At 44.1% G+C, this 22,039-nt stretch overlaps 1 protein-coding gene across 1 annotated transcript in view; it reads left to right on the top strand.

Annotated features, from left to right (window-relative positions):
* cacna1g (calcium channel, voltage-dependent, T type, alpha 1G subunit) overlaps positions 1 to 22,039 on the top strand; it is a gene marked incomplete at its 5' end in the record, with an annotated part of 270,616 nt that overhangs the window by 153,756 nt on the left and 94,821 nt on the right. Inside the window, 9 exon segments of the mRNA XM_084566892.1 lie at positions 876 to 1,170; positions 1,661 to 1,753; positions 1,880 to 2,364; positions 2,366 to 2,621; positions 2,623 to 2,736; positions 2,738 to 2,771; positions 3,562 to 3,962; positions 18,286 to 18,437; positions 20,917 to 21,102. Of these exon segments, the coding sequence (XP_084423018.1) occupies positions 876 to 1,170; positions 1,661 to 1,753; positions 1,880 to 2,364; positions 2,366 to 2,621; positions 2,623 to 2,736; positions 2,738 to 2,771; positions 3,562 to 3,962; positions 18,286 to 18,437; positions 20,917 to 21,102 (2,016 nt within the window).

Below are 22,039 nucleotides of genomic sequence, written 5' to 3'. Positions count from 1 at the left end.
GTTTTTATATTTTGTTTTTGGTAGGTTTTACATTTCTTTTGTTTATTTTACGCTATAGTTCGTAACAGGCAGTCTATGCTTCTGTGTCGATTTGACAGTGTAGCTACGGCGATAGCCCACACCCTACGCAGTCCCTAACACCGTAGTCTGACGTGCACCTCCGCAGAAATGTAATTACGTGTGATGCAGACTGCAAGAGCTGTGATTGGTCAGCTTGGTAGTTGCGTATTTCCGCTTTAGTATTTCTGGCCGCTTTAGTTTTTCTGGCTGCTTCTCCATCTCCGCAATTTTCGAATTGATTGTTTTGGATCAATAAAGATGGAACACATTGAGGAAGGAATGAATGAGGAGGTTCGATGGTACAAGCATGTGTAAGACTGAACCCGACTGGCAAAAAAGACGCAGCGGCGACTAGCGTTTGGGTGGCGTTGTTGCAGAGTGGCCCTGCGATAGACTGGCGACCTGTCCAGGGTGTACCCCCGCCTCTCGCCCGATGACAGCTGGGATAGACTCCAGCAGACCCCCGCGACCCTTGACAGGACTAAGCGGGCACAGAAGATGAATGAATGAATGAATGAATGTTATAGAGTGAGCCAAACTGATGACCGCTCAAGTATAAATGGCTCGCACCGGCGTAGGCTACGAGCGTAGGTTACGCCGTCTGTGTCGCTATGTTGCAAAGTAAGAATGTCATTGTATGTTCGAAATGGTTGTTTTTACTGTGCATCCTTACAATATCCTTATTTGGCAATAGAAAGCGATTTGAAAGACATTTAATAAACAAATGTATATCAGTGTCAATTTTTAAACTTCTCTCTGTAAACCCTTCTATCCGTACTAACCAGCAACCCTCTCAATACCTTCTCCTCTATCAGCCCTCTGTCCGTGGATCTGGGGAAGTACTACCACACTGAAAACGACGACGAGAACCCTTTCATCTGCTCTCAGCCGAGGGAGAACGGCATGAGGCTCTGCAGCTCGGTTCCCAAGCTGTACGAGGAGGGGGTCCTGCAGTGCAACCTGGACATGTACTCCTACAACAGCACCGACAACACCACCTGCGTCAACTGGAACCAGTACTACACCAACTGCTCCGCTGGTCTCATCAACCCCTTCAAGGGGGCCATCAACTTTGACAACATCTGCTACGCCTGGATTGCCATCTTTCAGGTATGACGATGGACTGATTTTGGGTTTAATTTAAAAGGTTTTCTGCAGCGGGGATCATACAATCTGGTTTGGCTGACACGCAGTCCTGGAATACAAAGTGGAGACGAAGGGGGAGGAAGGGGAAGCCTAATTGCCCAAGCGGCTAGTGTATCAGAGAAATAGGGCTTACAGGATTAGCAGGCCACCACAGCCACACCACCAGACTGCGAACTCTTTTTTTTTCACACCGTTTGTTTGCTATCCATATCATCTGAGAATCCTTTCGTGAGATTACTGTCTAGCTGAGGGGCTTGTCGGGGGACGGGGGGTTTAGAGGACAAAAGTCAGATTGGAGATGAGTCCTTCTGTAAGTATGGCTGTTGCGGTTTGCTTTTGGTATCGCACCAGAGACATGTGGAACAATTTAGACTGCAGAACATACTACTCTACTCTATTTGGTTGTGTTTTTTTCCTATTGTCTGAACAGTTTAATGTCTATATTCCTTTTTAGGTTATTACTCTGGAGGGCTGGGTGGATATCATGTACTTTGTGATGGATGCTCACTCCTTCTACAACTTTATCTACTTCATCCTACTCATCATTGTAAGTGCCGATTCTTGGTGCCACCAGCTGTGTGATGATTGAACGAACTGGTCAGGTGGGCGTGTGTGTGTGAACATCCATTGACATTGTAAATAACAATCTCCTCTACCCCCTCCTCGTCCATAGATCGGCTCCTTCTTCATGATCAACCTGTGCCTCGTCGTCATCGCCACCCAGTTCTCGGAGACCAAGCAGAGGGAGAGCCAGCTGATGAAGGAACAACGGGTGCGCTTCATGTCCAACGCCAGCACTCTGGCCTCCCTCTCCGAGCCGGGCTCCTGCTACGACGAGCTGCTAAAGTACCTGGTCCACATTGTCCGCAAGGGGGCCAGGCAAACGGCTCACATCTGCAGGCTCTTGGCTCGCCGCGCCGGGCTCAACATTGCCGCTTCTCCCCCGGCCACGGACCCACAGCGCAGCCAGAGCCAGAGGAGGAGGAGGAAGTCCTCGAGGCAGGGATCCGTGTCCGTTCACCACATGGTGCACCACCATCACCACCACCACCATCACTACCATCTAGGGAATGGCAGCGTGAGGGGAGGAGGTAGCATCAGGTGTCTGGAAGGTAGGGATGTGGAGGCTGGGGCTCACAACAACAACGAGGAGCTCTCATAGCAAGACCGGCAGTGGCCATCTCGCTTTGGCGGCGCCGCCCTCTTCGGTGACGGCGGCGACCTCGGACGCAACCTCGCTGCTTTGTCCCAATCCTGCTGCGGGAGCTGCTGATTCGTCTTCGGCTCTTCACTGTACTAACTCACCCACCAACCTCGGAACGACGCCAGACTTCTACTCCTTGGCTCCGGCTCCCGTGTCCAGGGCCATGAAGAGGAACTCTGTGCCCTTTGCTGCTCCAGGGCCCAAGAACTACCCCCACCCTCCAGGCTCGAGCGCTGGCAGAGTCCAGGCGAGTCAGTGTTGCTGCCAGCACCCTGACGAATATCACTTCAACCCCAATATTACCACCCACGCCCATGGAGAGGCGGCTCGTCGAGCGTAGGGGACGCACACCTTCCAGCAGGTAGGTACACGCCCAACCAACAGGGCTGAAGTCACAGAATCATGAAAATCATAAATCATAAATACAATCAATGGCTTGAAAGGTGCTTGATTACTCGCATTACTAGCAGCCCTCTGCATAAGCTGTGGCGAACAGATCGCTTGAGCTTGAGCCGAGCATTAAACCGGACAAGCATCGTTTTGAAAATAACATCTCATTCATTCAAAATGGTGGTTAATTTCCATGTCAGCGTTGAAACAAATGAACTGACGCAACAGTGGAAGTGTTCCGTTTTTATGCAATCACCTATTTGGCACGGCGGCGTATCGATTTGTTGTTGCCGAGCCTCGAACCGTAACGCCGTCCAGAGAGGGATTTTTTCGTGATAGACAGAAAGAGCGCTAATTACAAGTCGATAAACATTAATCCCTCATGTACAAGTTTGCAGCCAGCATCCTCTGCCCCTCGCCAAGTCCTGAAAGCCAGTGCTTCTCAGCGAACGTCAGGCGAGGTCTGTTCAGGTTATACGGATGGTGGATAAGTTGGCTGCCAGTCAGCCAGGCCACAGCGCAGGCTGCGGAGAAAAGGCATTAGTCATAGAGCACACACTGCCCATCACCATCAAACACACTTCCTGTAACACACACGCAACTGTCTAAAAATGTTGTTATTCGCAACAAATATCCTTCACTGATTTGACAGTTTGTCTAAACACTTAATTTAGGTAATTGATCACAAGCGCACTGATTTTAATTCAGTACCATTCTATTTGTATCACTTTGTCATTTGACCTTTCTCCACACGGTTGCAGCTCAGCTCTCCTGCCAGCTGTCAGCCCGTGACCTCAGCACCACCAGCAGCGCCATGGACACGGCCGCTCTGACCCTGGACCCCGAGAGCTGCCCCTACTGCGCCAAGGCCCTGGCCAACGAGTCCGAGGGCGTCACCGATGGCAACGAGACACCTGGTGACTCAGACAGCGAGGGGGTGTACGAGTTCACCCAGGACCTCCACCACAGGGACCGGAGAGACAGCCGCCAGCCCAGGAAGAAGCACCAGAGGCTGGGCAAGACCGCGGCCAAGGTGGTCCACTTCTGGAGGCTGGTTTGCGACACGTTCAGGAAGATCGTCGACAGCAAGTACTTCGGCCGAGGGATTATGATCGCCATCCTGATCAATACGCTGAGCATGGGGATCGAGTACCACGAGCAGGTTAGTGTAAATGTGGAGCTGCTGTGCTGAGATAACAAACCTTAATGCCTACACAAAGTTTATAATGGGAGTTAAGACTGATGCACAATGAGCACACGGAAGAGACACAATGAACGACTGTAGGAAGGTATTAGTTTAAAATATACATCCTCTGTCTGTGTGTGTGTGTGTGCTTGTGTGTGTGTGTGTGTGTGTGTGTGTCAGTCTGTGTGATTATGCAAGCAACACTGCTCCCACAGGCCCAAAATGGAATTCCTGCTGTCTCTCTCTGGTCTCTTGTTTACACGAGGCATAATTACAGCCATGTGAGAGAGAAAACGGAAAGAGAGAGAGAGTGAGTATGGGGAGACAGAGGACACAGAAAGAGACGGAGGGAGAAAGAGAAAGAGTAACAGGGGTACTTAACGGGTGGGGAAGGCCCGATGACATCTGACAGAAATTTTCTCTCTCTTTCACCTCAATCTGCAGCGTCTTACTCCTCTTTCTTCTTTGAACTCATTCGCACCGGATACGAGCCTGCAGTCTGTAACTCGATAGCTTATCTGGATGAGGAAAACTCATGTTAAAGCGAGGTGTGAACGCGTGCGGCCTGCTGGGAAGACCGCATCTGGAGAAAATGTGACTTCCAGTGTGGTCAGATGCCAGCCAGGTGCGAATACAATCTGTTTCTAGGTTTTTTTTAAAGAAAAGAAATCTGCTGAAGGCGCTGGATGGTCGCCTCCAGTGTCTCGGCCTCTGCCGGCTATCGCATCAGCAACATCTGCAACAGTTGTAGAAGAACGTGCAGCCCATACAGGAGCATTGCTTATCTTTATTTGGGACACCTTTGGTAGTTGACTGCACCGACCAGCTAAATCGCAAACTAGGTCACATTACGAATGCACACCTCGAGCAATAAATGTAAGGATGAGGTTGATTGTGAATAGGCTGGAGGTAAGAATGGGATGTCTTTAACACACAATTAACAGTGTCACAATGACACATCTACCCATTTATTTACACAAGTGCCACACACATTGGGAAGCAACTCTGGCTTCAGCGTCTTGTTCCGAGTCACTTCGGCATGTGCTTCATGTACCGGGGATCAAACCGCTAACCCTCTGGTCGTCAGACAGCCAGCTTTGCCCTTGGTCCCATTTTTCAGTTCTGCAACCTCCCTGCATGGATCTGATTGAAATGATTTTTTTTTTTGTATTATGCAACATGAAGCCAGAGATTCCACTGACGCTGAAAACTAAGTCCGCCACATGGTTCGACTGAAACAACGTAACACTGACACTGAAGGAATGTCCTTAATATGGATTGGTCCTGTCATGTCTGATCCCAATCAGTATCAGTCCCCAAAATAAGCAGTGCTGTATCCTTATCTGCGTAAAATGATATGACTGATGTGCGTTGACAGCGTGTTGTGTATATAATAAAAAGCTGCCCGCATCATTCTCACAAAGTGAGGAAGTGCAGAATGTATCTGTGTACTATTCCCTTCAGTATCCGATCCAGGCAGCCCAAGTGTGATGAATGCTTTCATTGTTATGTCTAGGCAATTGGAAGCACTCGGTTAAGTTTAAAGAAAGATCATGGTCGTTGGAAAAAAAAAAAAGAAATCAACATTGATTCGAAGCAGAAAACCTGCTCTAAGGAGAAACCCAAGGGATTTTTCAAACCGCAGGCTGCTGACAAAGTCCAGGATTTATTGTCTATTTTTGCAGAGGATGACATTTGCAAGATCAGTGAACTAATTTTGGCCCTGCCGTGCGATCGCCGGCTACGACGCACTGGAGGAACTTTTACCTTTGGAAGAGTTCCTGGACATTAGTCCAATCACATTTCCAACAAAACGTGTTTGGCGAAACGAAATGCTAGTATAATACAGTGTTTTTTTGTGAGACACAGGGCTATTGTTGCTGAAGAGGTTCAGCCTAGTGTGGTATGAATGAGTTAGCCTGAAATGCCCTTTTGCGATCGTTAGCGCTCGTCAATTTATGTGCATGGTGAATTGATTTTAAGTTATGAACACTGGCTGTTCATAAATTACAATTTGGGCCGATGTCAAAAAAATGTGCTTTTGCTGTGCAGTTCTCCTCCTCTGATGTTCTCATGATAGCTTTTACAGAGAACATAAAAGAGTTTGCCAAGTGGTTTCAGTGCTGAGGTACGTATTGTGTTTGAGGCTATTGTCTCGGGCTGTGTTTTTGGCATGCGTGATTATATAACACGAGCAAAGCAAGTGACACAAGTGTTTGTTGGTGTGCGTGTAGGTGTGTAGTAGGAGATTGAAGCCGGGCCAGGTTTTACGGGGTTACTTTCGGTCCCTGACCCAGTGCCTATAAACATATCCAGATGCCCAACATCCTCAGCACACAAACACACTCTCACACACTGACGGAGGAGGTTTTATAGCGTTCTAGTCTCCACCTTTCTTCCATGCCTTTTCCCCCAGAAATGTTTCCCTCGTGTTCTTGCTTTTTCCTTCTTATCCCGGCTCTTCCTTCGATACTTTTCCTCCCACCTCACGTCTTGCTGCTTTTTGTTCACCTTCACTTTTTGTTCACCTTCACTTTTTGTTTTTTTTATTTCTTCCTCCCCTCAATCCTCTTCAGCTTTTTCTCCTTCTTTTTTTTTCCTCGACTGCTCTTTCCAAGTTTGGCTAACACGGATCAATCCAGTCTCCAGACGGGCTGCTGAAAACTTTAGTGAGACTCCTCATTGATTAAAAGCCCATCCACACAAGGATCACTAAGCCCCTGATGCCTATGTGACTATGTCCACATGGGAGAGAGGCTGGGTTTCAGTTTCCATACATCCTCCAGCCAAGTTGTCTCCATGAGTTTGCATACGGCGTGTACCCCATACGACTCTAACCTTCACTGAATAGGTAGTTTGAAGATGAGCTGCTCTCCATGGCTTCATTGGTGACTGTAGTCATATTTTCTCTATTTTATTTTGCGCTGAGGTGACACCAGGTTCATTCATTCATACCTTTCACATCCTGTGGAAACAATTACCCTCAAGAAAAAAATATATTGCCTAAATAAAATGTTGGTAGTTTATCTGAACTTTAGTAAGCATCATCAACCGGCAATTCCTTTCACAGCCTTTTGGGTCAGCTTGATAAGCAGTATGCGTGATAATTATGTATAAAATAGTTAATTTACATATCGGTATTGGATTTAAACAAATTAAGCTAGCCTTCCTGTGGTAGCTCTAAGCTAGCTGGTCAGCAAAAAGTTGGACCAGAAAGTTGGTTGCCTCATTTAAATACAATTCTGACACGAGAAAGATTGGATTGACCAAAGTTGTCATTAGCCCAATTCCAATGTCTACATTCACACACTCTGAGGCTAAGCCCACGAGGACTTTTAGCCGCGGCACTCGCTGTAAAATTGTCAAGAGCAAGAGGGCTCTCTCACAATTTGAGCCCTTAACACAGACTTTCTGCAAATCTGCAATTGGCAGAATTAACTGAGGAAATTACCCGCGGTTCTTTTTTTTTTTTTTTGTCAACGCTGCAAGAGATCTGAATTTCTGTTCCGATATATAATGTTTGCAAGCTAATGCATGCTTCTCCTAGCCATGACAAAGTTAGCATGACCCATAGAGTCACAATTACACCACTGATGGGGCATGCTCTATGTTGGAATTATCCTTTAAGGACTGTCACAGCTGGAAGGATGGCAGCTGCGCCAAAATACTAGCTGCCATTAACACAACCTTAGCTGCGCTACTTAGATCAGTTCTCCCATGCAGCACGAGGACCAGCTAGTCATTTGACTGGAAATATGTTGGTGGTTCATGGTAGCATCATGACAATGCTGTTTTAAGTGTGGCCACTTAAATCGTGTCCTTCTTTGCACAGAAAGAAATAAAGTTAGCAATACAACATTCTGTCAATACGAGTTATTAGCAGTATGATATCTGATGTTTTTTTGCTCATAACTTATTTTTCATCTGTTTTGTGCCTTGGGAAAAGTGGATGCATTATTGATGGAATGATTATTGCCATAACACATAATCCAGACACCTCTCTGACAGATCAAGATAAAAATGTCCACGCATTACCTGCCAAACATAATTCAAAGTTAGTGTTTGGGGAAAACTGTGCCTTTAAGGAGTAGTGTGTTGGCTGAGCCGCTTATGACAGCTTATCGATCAAGCTGACCTGTTTTCCGGCCCCCCTCTGGTTCTGTAAATTGATGACACACACATGCAGACACACAGAAACACAATAGATACTGCATGACTATGAATCATACAGCTGCAAATAAGGTTCTGATGGTGTCCTAAGGAGAATGTATGAAGATAAAACCACCACCCTAATGAATAATTGACGGAAAGAGAAACAGCAGACCAGACTATAATGTGCAAAATGAATCAATCGTGAAGCACAACCTATTTGTAAAGGCCAATCAGTGTCTCTGTTGGAAATAATTACATATAATGACCTTACCAATTGCAGATTATGGTGATTATGAACAGGATGGGCCTATTTGATAAAACTGAAAATGGTGTAAATTTGCAGCTGTGTTTGTTTCCATGTGTGAGAATTTGACTTAAGCTTGCAGTTACCGTCATTTTCATTTTCTCTGCACAGTTGCTTGTCCAAGTAGTCAAGAATAATACTAAGGCTGTGACACACTGATAATTATAACCATTAAGGCCGAGGTGGTTAATTAATCATCTTATGGCTGTTGAGTTGAGTTGAACTGAGTTGAGTTCAATTATCATCAAAGTTATTAACTAATCATTGTATGACTGTTAAGTTAAGGTCATTAATTCATTAACTTTGTTATGACAGTTAAGTTAAGCTGAACTAAGCTAATATCAAGGTCATGAATTCCTTTATCATCTCATGACAGTTAAACTAAGCTAAGCTAAGCTAAGCTAAGCCACCGTCTAGATCATTAATTCATAAGTCATGTTATGACAGTTAAGTTAAGCTAAGATAAACTTAGCTAACATCAAGGTCACGAATTCCTTTATCATCTTATGACAGTTAAGCTAAGCTAAGCTAAGCTAAAGTACGCTAACATCAAAGTCATTAATTCACTAATCATGTTATGACAGTTATGTTAAGTTAAGCTAAACTAAGCTAACATCAAGGTCATGAATTCCTTTATTATCTTATGAAAGCTAAGCAAAGCAAAGCAAAGCTAAGCTAACCCTGGCCTCGCAGAAATACTGCTACAGTACTGGACACATTTTAGTGGGAACAACTGTAGCGCAGAAAATGCCGGAGAACGTCGCAGATTGAAAATGTTTCTATTATGTGTTATAATTGTGAAAGGGTCAGTTTGTTTCTAACCAAAGATTGATAAAAATTAAAGTAATAACCGAAAAGTAATACATACGTGCAAAACGAATTGTTCAACATGGAACATGAAGGCCACTTTCTTCGATTCTCCCATTTGCTAAGAGAAGGTGTTTGGTCACTCCTGCTATAATGCTTCACATGTGTATACAGAACCTGATTAATATTTTAAAACTTGGATTGTTTGAACTGGTCGGCAGTCTTCACAATTATTGTCGACAGATTGCTACAAGACACCGTTGACAGAAATGTGTCTTGCATCAACCATATATACAACTGTACAAATTCAATCAAGGCCCACCTTAATTTTCAATCTCTCTACCGAATTCATACTTATTGTGATCAAAGAGAAGATGGAATACTTTTTGGCTGTGACTTGTGAGCATTAAAGTCGAGTCTGAGTATAATGAGTTTTGATTTTTATTTATTTACTCAACATTAGGTCTGGGCACACTGGATGAGAGGCTGTGACCTGGACTCTTGAGTAAATGGACCATGACAGATACTGTACATCCACATGAGTGTCCATCAAGCACGGACATGTTGTTAAGCTGCCATCATTGTGCATGGAGTGACGATGGCTGAACCCCTTACTGTCCATCACACATAACAGAGCACCCCCGCCCCATCTGCTTCCTGTCTCTTTAATGCATATTCACAAACACTTGAAATGGAGCACACATGCAAGGTCAGCAGACCAGGAAAGTCTAGCAAACACACATGCGTGTGATGCAAGATGGAAGGATGAAACAATGATTAGAGTGTCGGATAGAGATGGGGGAGAGGAAGAACGTGGAGGTGAAGGGATAGGAAGAGCAATGGGTGGAAGAGTGGAGGCGTACTGGTGGGACGACTAAGGATAGGGTGTCTGTTTTATCTCCCTGTGCAGTTTAAGAGCGTTACCATTTATGGTGGAGCTGATGGAATAGTTGTGTTTCTGCCAACTATGTGACACGGCCCATAGTCTGTTTACTCGGGAAGGTCAACCTCTCTCTCATTTTACATAAGAAACTTCCTTTAGTCTTTATAGCCATGGAGCCCGTCACTCTTTGCCTCGCATCCCTTTTCTCCAGCTTTCCTGTCAGTCCCTCCGCTCCCTCGATGGACGGCACCGGTGCCAAAATAGTTTGAGGAGAAGTCAAGAGGCGCAGGGGAAAGAAAAAAAAAAAAAAAACGAGGTGTAAAAGGAAAAGTGGGGTAAAATGCGCGGCTCTTGTTTAGAAAATTGGTGTTGCTGTTATAGGGAGAGCTTTTTAGCACCGATATAAATATTGATTTGGCGTGCAGCTATTACATGAGCACAAGGCGATCTGAAGTCACTTTTGTGCAATTTGGTCCACACAGGCACTGATTTGACATTATTAACACTGAAAGCAATTCCCTTGAAAAAGAAATGACACGGAGAGTGCTAAGAAATAGTGGTGCATTTTAGTGTTTTCTCACTTCACATACTGAAGGCGGTAAAGATAGCTTAACTTAGTACTTTAACTTAAGGGCATAATGTATTTAGGGTCACAAGGTCGAGGATGTCACTAAATGTAGATTTACCCTCACTCTAAGTATAGATATTTAAGATTTAAAAATTGCATTTTGCAAGTAAACGCATTAACCATCAGTCCATCAGTAGAAATAAAAAATAACAAGCAGCTTTCTTTGTATTTTTACTTGCAGAAAAAATTGCATTTGAAGCAAAACTGCGTGATCTTTCTGAATGGTGGCCAGCTGTTTGGACTTGCACATGGGAGCAAATAGCTATTAGCATTGGTGTAATACAGACGTATATTATGTGAAATTCTTTTAAACGTTGACAGAGCGCTGGTGGGATTATTGTTGTATGTTTTATCATTCATCCATTTTTTCCTCTCCCTGACATTTAAATTGAGATATACAATCAAGTTCGGTTTCTCTAAGGACTAGTAGTGCATAATAGTTTAATGTGACGGCTTGTTTAATTTCCGAAGGTGATGAGAACAATGTATAGTGTGTTGTTATGTGTGCTGAAGGCTTCTTGATACATTCCCATGCAGTAATGTGCACATGCACACATTTGCTACTCCCCTGCCAAACCCAGGGAGACAGTGGAAAGGCCCTCTCACTGTGCCTCTTGCTCAAACCAGAGACAATATTTATTCAGCTTTTATCCTGCCCTGCCGGAGGAATGCGGAGCTGGCATCCGAAGACGCTGGCGTCCCTCCAAGACGAGGCTAAGAAAAGTGTTTTTCTAATTTGTACAATGGTAAGGCGTAGAAGGCGAAACAACAGCGACTAATCCTGGTTTATAGAAGGAGGGCTTTTCCAGCCCTGAAGGCCATGAAATGCAAAAAGGGAGAATCAATGAAGTGATCAAATGATGGATTCAGTTATTTGCTGGTTCAGTGAAATGTCAAATAACATGCTGCCTTTACTTAGCAAGTTCTTCTTTCTAGCTCCTGTGCTGGATCTGTCATTTCATTGTCAATATGCTAAGTATTAGTAGAGAAATTTCTTGACATAAGCACTGGGGGAAGTTTATAAGATTAGTGGTGACTTACGTCTGGTCTAGATCATCTATAAGAAATTCTGAATTCATCATTTTACATTTTTGTGTGTGGATTTCAGCTGACAACTCTCCATAGTTTGGTCATGAAAATGTCACAAAAACGCAATACATAGATGAGTTGTGACACTAATATTTGGCAAAACATATGAGGAGGAAATGTGTGTTGTCTCTGTAACACATTGCTAGTACAGTAGCAATAGCTAATCTTAATTTAGTAAAAAACTAAAAAAAAAAAACAAGGGCCCCAAAATTGAACCCTGCGGAACACCGGATTTGGGGGAATAGTGAAACATACTGCATGTAGAGATATGCTTATTGTGTTACATGATAAGATCAATAATACTATGCTTTAGTTAACATCTTGAGTGACCGCCAGTGGTTTTACATTTAGAATTGGCCAGAATATTTCTTTGCAACTTTGTATTTCATCTGGCTAAGAAACACATAAGGCTCTTGAAGAGTTTACCTCTGCACTCAATGGGATAGTCCAATAAGCAATCAGAGGAATAAACAAATTCAACTCCACGGCGCTCAGATAATGTTGCTGTTACTCTTCTGTCCATCACTACATACCCAATCGTTTTGATTGCCGGAACATAATAAGTTCCCAATGGAGAGGTTCTAGATCAATTTTGTGAGCAGGGAAGCTGATCTCGCTTCAGGGCTGCCATTGGTCTAAAATTTCAAAACCTACAGTTATCTCAGATAGGACATCAGACACCGTCTTCATTATTATTAAATCAGAGCCAACCTCAGTGGTTAGTGCGTCATTTCATGCTCGAATTGTCCTCCTCTGTAGCATGCCATTTGATTAAAGTAACAGAACGAGAGAGAGAGAGAAAGACACGGTGCTGCATCATTGATAGTCTAGAGCACAGCATCCCGTTTAGATTAGATCACATCAAATTAGGTGACATACATTAGTGCTAACCAGATTACACTATTCCTCATCTAACACACTTTACCTCCTAATGCTCCTGCAGCCTCATTACCCGGGAAAGAAGCCATCGAAGGAAGCAATTAGAAAAAAAAAAAAAAAACAGAGCGTCTTTCTCAGTTACACACCCATGCACGTGGTCACATTAATCTCCCTTTGCGTACTATGCACACCTCACTGGTCATTAGTCAATTAAGAAGTTTCTCCTGTTTGATAAACTGATGCCGTGGGTGGGTGGGTGTATACTTCTACCTGTGTCTTTTGTGTATTTCAGTGTGTACTACTGTGTTTCAGAAAGGCTTTTATGGTCTCGTTCTCTTGCAGTAATGTTGCATTATGTCTGAGGAATGTCTAATATACAAGCTGGAACAATAGCAGAGCAGAAACAGTGGGGGAAAAATAATGACCTGAACCTCATTCTCAGGGCCAGATGTCTACAGTCCAAGTCTCACCTCATAAAAAGTGTACTTCTTGTTCTGGCTTATCAACTGCATCTATTATAGAGCTGTACGTGTGTGTCTGCTTGCATGGTTATAAGTGTGAGTCTGTGCAGAACTTGTGTGTATGCAGCATGTGTGCATACGTGGTAAAGAGTGTGGGAGCCGAGCTCTATGTGTCGGTTTGTGTGTGTGGCCTGTGGATGCATGAGTGGTTATTAATGTAACTTTTGATACACCTCAAAGCACGTTCACGCTGCGTACACGCACATGAACGCGTCTGTTCCGACATAGCCGCGTGTGAGGGCATTCATCTGCAAAGGACACACAAACATCCCCTGCATTTGTTTACCCTTTGAACTTACCTTAATCGCACAATGTGTGTGCGCATATGAAGGATTTGCCGCTGGCGCGCCCATCAGCTCACAAATGAACGGGCACAATAAAGGAGCGGGATCAAACGAACAGGTTCATCTGTGTCTGTGAACACCGGAGACAGACGCAGGAGACACAGACAATGCCACTGAGGTGAGATGAAACGGAGAAAAGCTTGTTTTTCAGGAAGCGGGGTTCGCTGGTCGAGCTGAACTGCAGACTGTGGGCACATGATTCTGTTTTAACAATGTCACCCTCTGGTCTGTTCATACACTTAAAGCCGATATGCTATAGGATTGTGCTTACACTAAAATGCAATGCTTTCATAGCACTGTCACAAATCAAGTCTACTGCTACCCAGTGGTTCTGGGTACTGATTCCCTAATTATTTAGGATTATTAGGATTAACTGCTATTTCAGTGGACCGCTTACTTTACAATTAACAAATCTGCATTTGCTGAAGAAAGTTATGCTTGCTTATTTCACTGATTGAACATTGACAAGACTAGGCGTGTCACAGTGGTGTATTAGCATTATCAACTTACAGCAAGTAGATTCTGGGTTAGAACCCATCGGCTATGTGGGGCCTTTGCATGTTCTCCCCGTGCTGCGGTTTCCTCCCACAGTCAAAGACATGCCTGTTAGGTTAATACGTGATTATAAACTGGCTGTAGGGGTGGATGTGAGTGTGAATGGTTGTTTCATTGTGTTATCTCCGTAATGGACTGGCGACCTGTCCAGTGTGTACCAGGCCTCTTGCCCAGTGTCAGCTGGGATAGGCTCCAGCCTATAATCTGTAATGGATAATGAATGGGTGGGCTGTATAATGCTGAGTGTTGATGACAACAGAGTGAAAATGTGAAATCTTGAAAAGTAAGCCCGGAGAGAAACCAGAGAGAATTTGAAACATTGTACAGTTACAAATGTAATTAAGTGGCCTTTTGCCTTGTCATTCCTGGACAAGCCCTTCTCTTAAAGACCACACTATTGATTGTTTGCCATCATGCGTAAAGCATCTTATATTGGGGAGATGCATCTCATGCAAATAATGCAACAAAGACGCAATTACTACTTGTTATAGATCGACAGAATTTCTCGTTGAGGTATGTCTGGGTTCAAAGAGGAACTCAAAGAGGAAGTAGGCCATTGTCTTAATTCTGTTTAAATTCAGGAATTTACTCATCTCGAACTGGGGCCTCAATTTGGTTGAGGGTCTTTGGGTTAATCTGACAAACAAGCCTTGTGCTGGGTGGGAATCCAGCATAGGCGTATGAGTTCTGGGAAAAACAGAAGGTTGGTACTGATAGGTCAGAAGAACAGAGGTCCATAGATTCCCACAGTTTGTGATTGCCCCGGGGATCCTAGCAGGTTAATGCAAAACTCTCTGGTTCAGTATACTGTATGTGCATAACGTTTGATTTATTTTCAAATTAAAGACTGCTGCTGACATAATTTTCTCTACAGGCAGTCAGTGCTGATTTCTGTAATTTCAGCCACTTAAACCAGAAACACAGCAGTTCAGAAAACAATCTGGAACTCATACAAGCCATGTGGTCATCTAAAACCCTGTTACAACCTATTTTTCATGTATTGTTCTGACTTGTTGAAAGCTGCAGCCGTAGCGAGTTGGGTAATTTATCAAAAGCCAGTGTCATTCAGTTTGGAAGCTTCGGGGGTTATGATGCCGTTTTCGGCCTTGTTGCTGTTGGACTCTTATCTTTGCCTTTGGGCCGAATGCTAAATTTATGTCTTGTGGGAGTAATGACTTAATACCAGGCAACGACTTGTGAGTGTTTACTTTTACAGACTCAGATAAGCTGTCAAGATCCTCTTATTGAAGTTTTCTGTTGGTGATAGCTGTTTTTGACGAGTTTCCCTTCAGCCCACATGTACTGAGTAAATGACCCACTTCAACTTTCAGATTTAAAAAGTTCTGTGAACTAGCATTTTGCTGACATGCTACCATTATGGAATCACCATATTCACCATATTGACCAGCGCCTTTGAAATAATAGGCTTAGCTTAGCATAATAACTGAGCTATAAATCCACTCATCTAACTGTTCCCCATAATGGAAGGTGTGTTTCTCCTCATGTTTTTTTTTTTTTTTAATTTTATTTCAGTAGAAGAAGTAGTAGTAGTAGTAGTTTCGTTTTGTCTGACACAAAACCAATGGTGCTTACAATTATTTTGGTGCGCTACTGGATCCCTGCAGCGTTGCAGAGGCTTCTTTCTGTTGGGTTCTCACCCTTGCGGCATAAGGCTATGCGCAGACTTACAGCCCAAGTCTTGGGAGCCTGGAGTCCAATTTTTGCAAACCGGCTCACCACCACATTTGAATTTGGTTTCAAATTGGATTTCCACAGATGCATCTCAGACGCACTGGCTGCTCAAATCGTATTTGTCTTATGAGGAGATGCAGAAGTGCTGACTACAATCCGAGCTGCTACTAGCAGAGCGGCATGAAGGACACTGGATATGGAGAACAGCCGTGCGTGGAAAGACACTGAAATAAAGGAAGAAAGAAAAAGAAACCTAGGGATAAAAGAAAGCAGTCTGTCTTAAAGATATAATTTGAGAAAGACATCCGATGTGTCTTGAATCGCGACAGCGGCGGTGACAGCCCAGACCCGATGCAGGCCCTGCATGGACCATAACGCCGCAGCCTTACATGCACCTCGACAGAAATGTAACGTCGCATCACGGCGATGCAGACCACCAGCTGTGATTGGTCCGCTTGGTAGTAGCATATTTCCGCTTTAGTATTTCCGACTGCAGCTTCATCTGCGCAATTTTCAAATTGATTATTTTGGATCAGTTAAAATGGAACACAATGAAGAAAGGTTGACTAAGGAGGTTTCAAAGGTACACTGACTCGTCTTTGGCGAAATTTCAGCGAAATGTCAGTAAATTTTCAGGAGCCATTGTTGAATGTGAAGCAGGAAGTAGAAACAAAAACTTAACCTGACTAGAAAGAAAGACACAGCGCCAACTAGTGTTTGGGAGGCGTTTTTACAGAGCGAACCAGACTGACGAGCGCACAAGTATAAATGGCTTGCACCGACGTAGGCTGTGTGCGTAGGTTACGGCGTCTATGTCCCGCAGAACTGTAAATGAGCCTTTACAGCACGTGGGAATTTAATGCACATGCATCATGTAAAGTGTACCAGATGAAGGTTTAGTTACAGTTACATGTTAAACTCAGACTGGTTTAAGGTAGGCCACTGTAATCACCATATTTTGACATTGATGATTTCATCATAACAGACTGACTCGATTTCTTAAGGGCTCTAGACAAACTGGTGCCATGACGCAACCGGCGATGCTAATCTCTATACTCCTTTCTCTGCGTATCCGTGGCGGTGTTGAGTAATCGCTGCTTAAACGGTCATGGTGGGGAGTGATTAGTGACGGCCCACCAGGACAGCCCTTATGACACACGCTGCGTTTACATTACATTACATTACCCCCCTGGTTCAGCCTGGGGGAATGTTTCTGATGACGAACTTATACACACACACACACACACACACATGCACACACACATACAGTGGGCTGCTGAGGCTGTAAAACACACAGTTATATGTACAGAACATGCACCCACATGCTCACATATTCATGATGGATACCATGCAAATCCTGATCAGGCCTTCAACACCCTCCATCCTCTGTGTCATTCCAGCGTAATGTGTGTGCGTGTCAGACACCCCATTTGAGTTGTGTAAACTGTTTATTGCGTGGAGATGAAAGGCCTGATGAAGCCTGTCTGGGGTGTCACACAGTCCGCCGGCACATAACAGCACCCCCCCCCCCCCCTTCCCAATCCCCTCGGCTCTTTTCTCCCGCTGGTAATTATGTATACTCGCTATAGAAGTCTGATTTGCATACCGTGTCGTATTTGGATGTGCCGAGCCTTTTATCTTTCGGGATTGTTGTTCACCCTCTTGTGTCTCTTGTCTCGCTGCGGCTTTTTCTCCCCGCGCTCAAATGCTCATATGCGCACGTCATTTGTTTGATCGAGATGCGAGCGGCAGGCCAGCTCTCTGATGAGCTTTTGAGCATGTCAGCACTGTGATCAGCGTGTGCCCCGGTGCCAGATAAAGGTCGGAGGTTTTTATTGTGTGTCAGAGTCTAGCCGCGACCGATTTGTCATATTTGAACTGTATTTAGTCGTTGGCGTATGCCCTTATGCGCTGGTGTCTTGATGCTGTAACCCTACCGACACCAAGGCAGAATAAATGTACACTGATCAGGCTTAACCACGAAGTAAACCATCTCCACATTGACCATCTTGTGATAATACAATGTTCTGCTGGGAAACTTTTGGACCTGGCATTCATGTGGATGTTACTTAGACATGTACCACCCACCTAGACCAGACCAGGCACCCCCACCCCATAGCAATGGCGCTCCTTGATGGCAGCAGCCATCTGTCCTCCAAATTAACTAGATCCCAAACTGATCAAGTGTCTGTGGGATGATCCACAGGGGCCCCTCTCCTCAATCCATAGGACTCAAAGGCCCCCACTAACAACACCCTGTAGCCAGACACCACAGGACACCCTCAGAAGGCCCATGTCCATTCTCTGATGAGTCACAACTGTTTTGGAGGCACAAGGGAAACCTGCACAATATTAGGAAAGTGGTCATAATGTTGTGAGTGATCGATGAACGTCCTTTACATAATAACACACCAATTATCTCCTGTTTTGTCTCTGTCTCTCCAGCCTGAAGAGTTGACCAACGCCCTGGAGATCAGTAACATTGTTTTCACAAGCCTGTTCGCCCTCGAGATGCTGCTGAAGGTTTTGGTCTACGGTCCTTTTGGCTACATCAAGAACCCCTACAATATCTTCGACGGCATAATTGTGGTCATCAGGTAAGGACTCTCTGGCAACAAGGAAGTCATGACATTTTACCATTTTCTCTCTATTTCTGCATTTAAAATGGTGCCACTGGGAACTAATAGCGTGCGGGCCCCTACTGTCGCGAAAAAGTATTCAACTCCCTCCCGAGGTTTTTTTTGTATGTCTGATACTAAAGTGCGTCAGAGCTTGAAACTCAAATTAACATAAAAAGGCAACACACAAGTTTTAAATGTTAATTGTGTTTGTTGAAGCAAAAGAATTATCTAACGCTTAAGTCACCAGTGTGAATAATTGTTCCCCTGAACTTAATGGCTACTTGTGGCATATTTAATAGGAACAACTGCAACCAAATGCTTCCAATAACTGAAGATTAGTCTCTGACATCACTGCATTGGAATTTTGACCCACTCTTCTTTGGTTTAGAGCGACCATATTGGAGGATTCGATCTTCTCTTTTCAGGTTCTGCTACTGGTTTAGATCTGGAGTTTAATTTTATTCCCTTTTAGCCATTGTCCTATGCTTTAGACTGATGTTGTGCTACATAACCCACGTGCGCTTTCTGAGAATCAGTTCCCAGACTTATGACTTAATAAGTAGAATTCCTGATTTTCTCAACCCAAGCCAGTTGCCCTGAAGTAGAAAAGCATCGCCACAGCATTATACTGCCACCTCCGTGCTTGACTGTAGGTGTCAGGTGTCAAAATTCAGACTAGATTTGCTGTCCTTCTTCTGGTTTAGCATCAGCCCTCTCGGTCTTTTTTGCACGGTGTCTTTCAAATACTAGAATCCCTGACCTTTATTGAGGTGAGAGGAGTCTGCAGTTCCTTGAATGTTTTACTTGGATCGTTCGCGGCGTCTTGATAAGTCGCGGCTGTGCTCTTGGAGGAATTTTGGAAGGTCGGGCCACTTCTGGGAAGCTTTACTATTCTTCCAAGTCTGCTCTATTCGTCATCACCGTGGAGCTCTAAAAGCTGTGTGACTCAGCCCAGAATGATGTATCTCAGTCACCTCCTTCCTCGTCTGTTCTGGAATTTCTTTTGGGTTTATTTACAGTGTGCTACTTGTGAGATCTTTCAGCCGACTTCCACGTTTTTGAAAGCAGTCTTGCAAAGTGATGGTTTGATTGAAACGGGCTGGCACTGCTCATCGCTAAGTGTGTCTTGTTTAGCTCCAACCAGTCATCAGTGCAGCTTGACTTTTCTTTGGATTTAGCAAATATGGGGGGAAATACTTTTTTCCACAGAGGTCCAGTTTGTATAAGATTAACTTTGCACTTGACTACGTACAAGTGTCTTTCAGATATACCCGTGGACAATATAGAAGTAAAGCATTGGGCTGTAATGTAACCTGAAGTCAGATTTTCTTTCCATTCCACAAAATTGGCCCACAATCATCCCTGAATAATAATATGATCACAAATATTCCAGTGCGAGTCTCAAATGAAATGGTCAAAAATAGAAAAGCAGCCTCTGAGAGCAATGCTGCAGTAAGTGTAACGACAAGTCGACGCACTTTCAAATTCTGATGAATGTTTTCTTGTTTTTATTTTCTAACCATAACCATGCATGGGAATTCGCAGGTACTTGCTAAAAAAAAAAGTGATCAGGTAGTGTTCGGAAACAAGGAAACTGTAGCTCAAGAGTCGTTATATTTGTCAGTTTTCACCATTTGGACATTAACCACAAATAGCTCATTTTAATCTGCAATCTAATAAGGGACGTTATCCGCAATGCTAACAAATGACAAACATGGTTAACCTTGATATTTGCCAAATCATAAGTTCAAGGGTTAAATGAATATGTGTAATGGAAAAGGTGTCGCTTTTAGTTTTGAAACCCACAGAGGATCAGCGCTGGATGCTGCAGTCCCTTTTAACTCTTCGTCGTGGTTTAGCTTCTTTCAGCTCATTGTTTTGGTTCCACAATACACTACCTAATTGTTACGGTTCACTCTCATGTCTCTCATCGGATCCTTTGCCACAACTGTACTCAACGTCAGTTACGGACTAGAATCTTGTGAATTTAGTATACCATTGAATTTTCTATCGGGGTTGGCGGAGACCAAAACAGATCTAAAAGGGTGAACATTTTCACAATTTCAGATAAATTCTAGCATAGATCAGTGAGTGGCAACAGTTTGCTAAGGCAGGATGTTATGATATGTCAGTGCTGTGTTCACTGACCTCCTAGTGGCTACATAAATTATTTAATGAAGTATAAATAAACCTAAGATATTGCTTCCAAAGCATAAAAGTGGGTTTACAATTTAAATTTGTAAGAAAATGATTTTCTAAACCATCATTTTGTAGTGACTCATGTTTATATAATCGCTACAGTACAAGCAGCTGGAGTCCATGACATTTTAACTGGTCTGGACCTGAAATTATTATTGAGGTTTCTTTTTTTTTTTTGGTGCTGTCAAAAACTGAAAAACAACTAATTATACGTTGGATCTAACGTGACTCACGCGTGCGTCTTCTCTTCGGACAGCGTGTGGGAGATCGTGGGTCAGCAGGGCGGGGGCCTGTCGGTGCTGAGGACCTTCCGGCTGATGCGGGTGCTGAAGCTGGTCCGTTTCATGCCGGCCCTGCAGAGGCAGCTGGTCGTGCTGATGAAGACCATGGACAACGTGGCCACCTTCTGCATGCTGCTCATGCTCTTCATCTTCATCTTCAGGTGAGATAAGGGGGAGGGGAGTGACCTTGAGTCCTGTCTCACACTGCCAAAAAAAAACAACAAAAAAAAAACCACACGTATCAATATTTCAATCTTATTAACCGTGGGGGAACTGTCTGTTTCCTGCTACCGACAGAGAAACCGCATCACAGTAAGTAAAAAAGCCAAAGGGAGTGCAGTCAGTCGCACAAATTCTGTTGCTGCAACTGAAACCGCAAAAGTGTGGAATGAAAGGACTCCGGTAGATAAGAACATGGCAACTTCTGCGAGGAGTGTCAGACTTTTCTGCACTTCTCTGCACTTATCTAACAGACAAAACTCTTTCCAGCATTAATTTTGCATCAGTGCAACATTAGAAATGAGGTAGGCTTTGGAGGCAAACAGTTAAACCGTTAACAGGAAGCCGCTGCGCCCGTGACATGTGCTGGATGTATCTAAACTATTGCTTCCTCATTTCAGCAACTTTTACGGGTGTACATGCTGATGCAAGTATCTGAGGGGACCTCCTGTACACATAAACAGCCTCAACCTTCCGAGAGCGTTGTGCATGCATACATAAACAGCCCTCCATTTGACTGAAGGGTTGCCAAGTTGACACAGCGGAGGCCTGTTCGTTGATCCCTCAGCTCCAGTTGAGCTCCAGCGTCTCCAGTGTGTTTCTGAATAAAGGCCCACTGCTGGCTCACTATAATAACACCCATGATTAGTATTGTGTAGCATAGCTTGCTTTGTCCTCTTTTCCCCCCCCCGTCTGTTTTGTGTCCTCGCTACTGTATCCTCGGTGCTTTCCATGATGTTGACATCAGAGCTCTGTCGGGACCGTGCCATCTGTTTCAGCCATCCTTGAGCGACTTGCGACTGAGGATAACTCAGTATGACTCTGACCAGACAATTCTTTGATGGTAATGAATGGTGGATTAAAAAAAAAATAAACAGA

This window comes from Chelon labrosus, assembly GCF_963514085.1.
Source record: "Chelon labrosus genome assembly, chromosome: 19".
NCBI classification, from domain to species: Eukaryota; Metazoa; Chordata; class Actinopteri; order Mugiliformes; family Mugilidae; genus Chelon; species Chelon labrosus.
The sequence above is the reverse complement of the archived record's forward strand: the minus strand, read 5'-3'. Positions and strand labels throughout refer to the sequence as shown.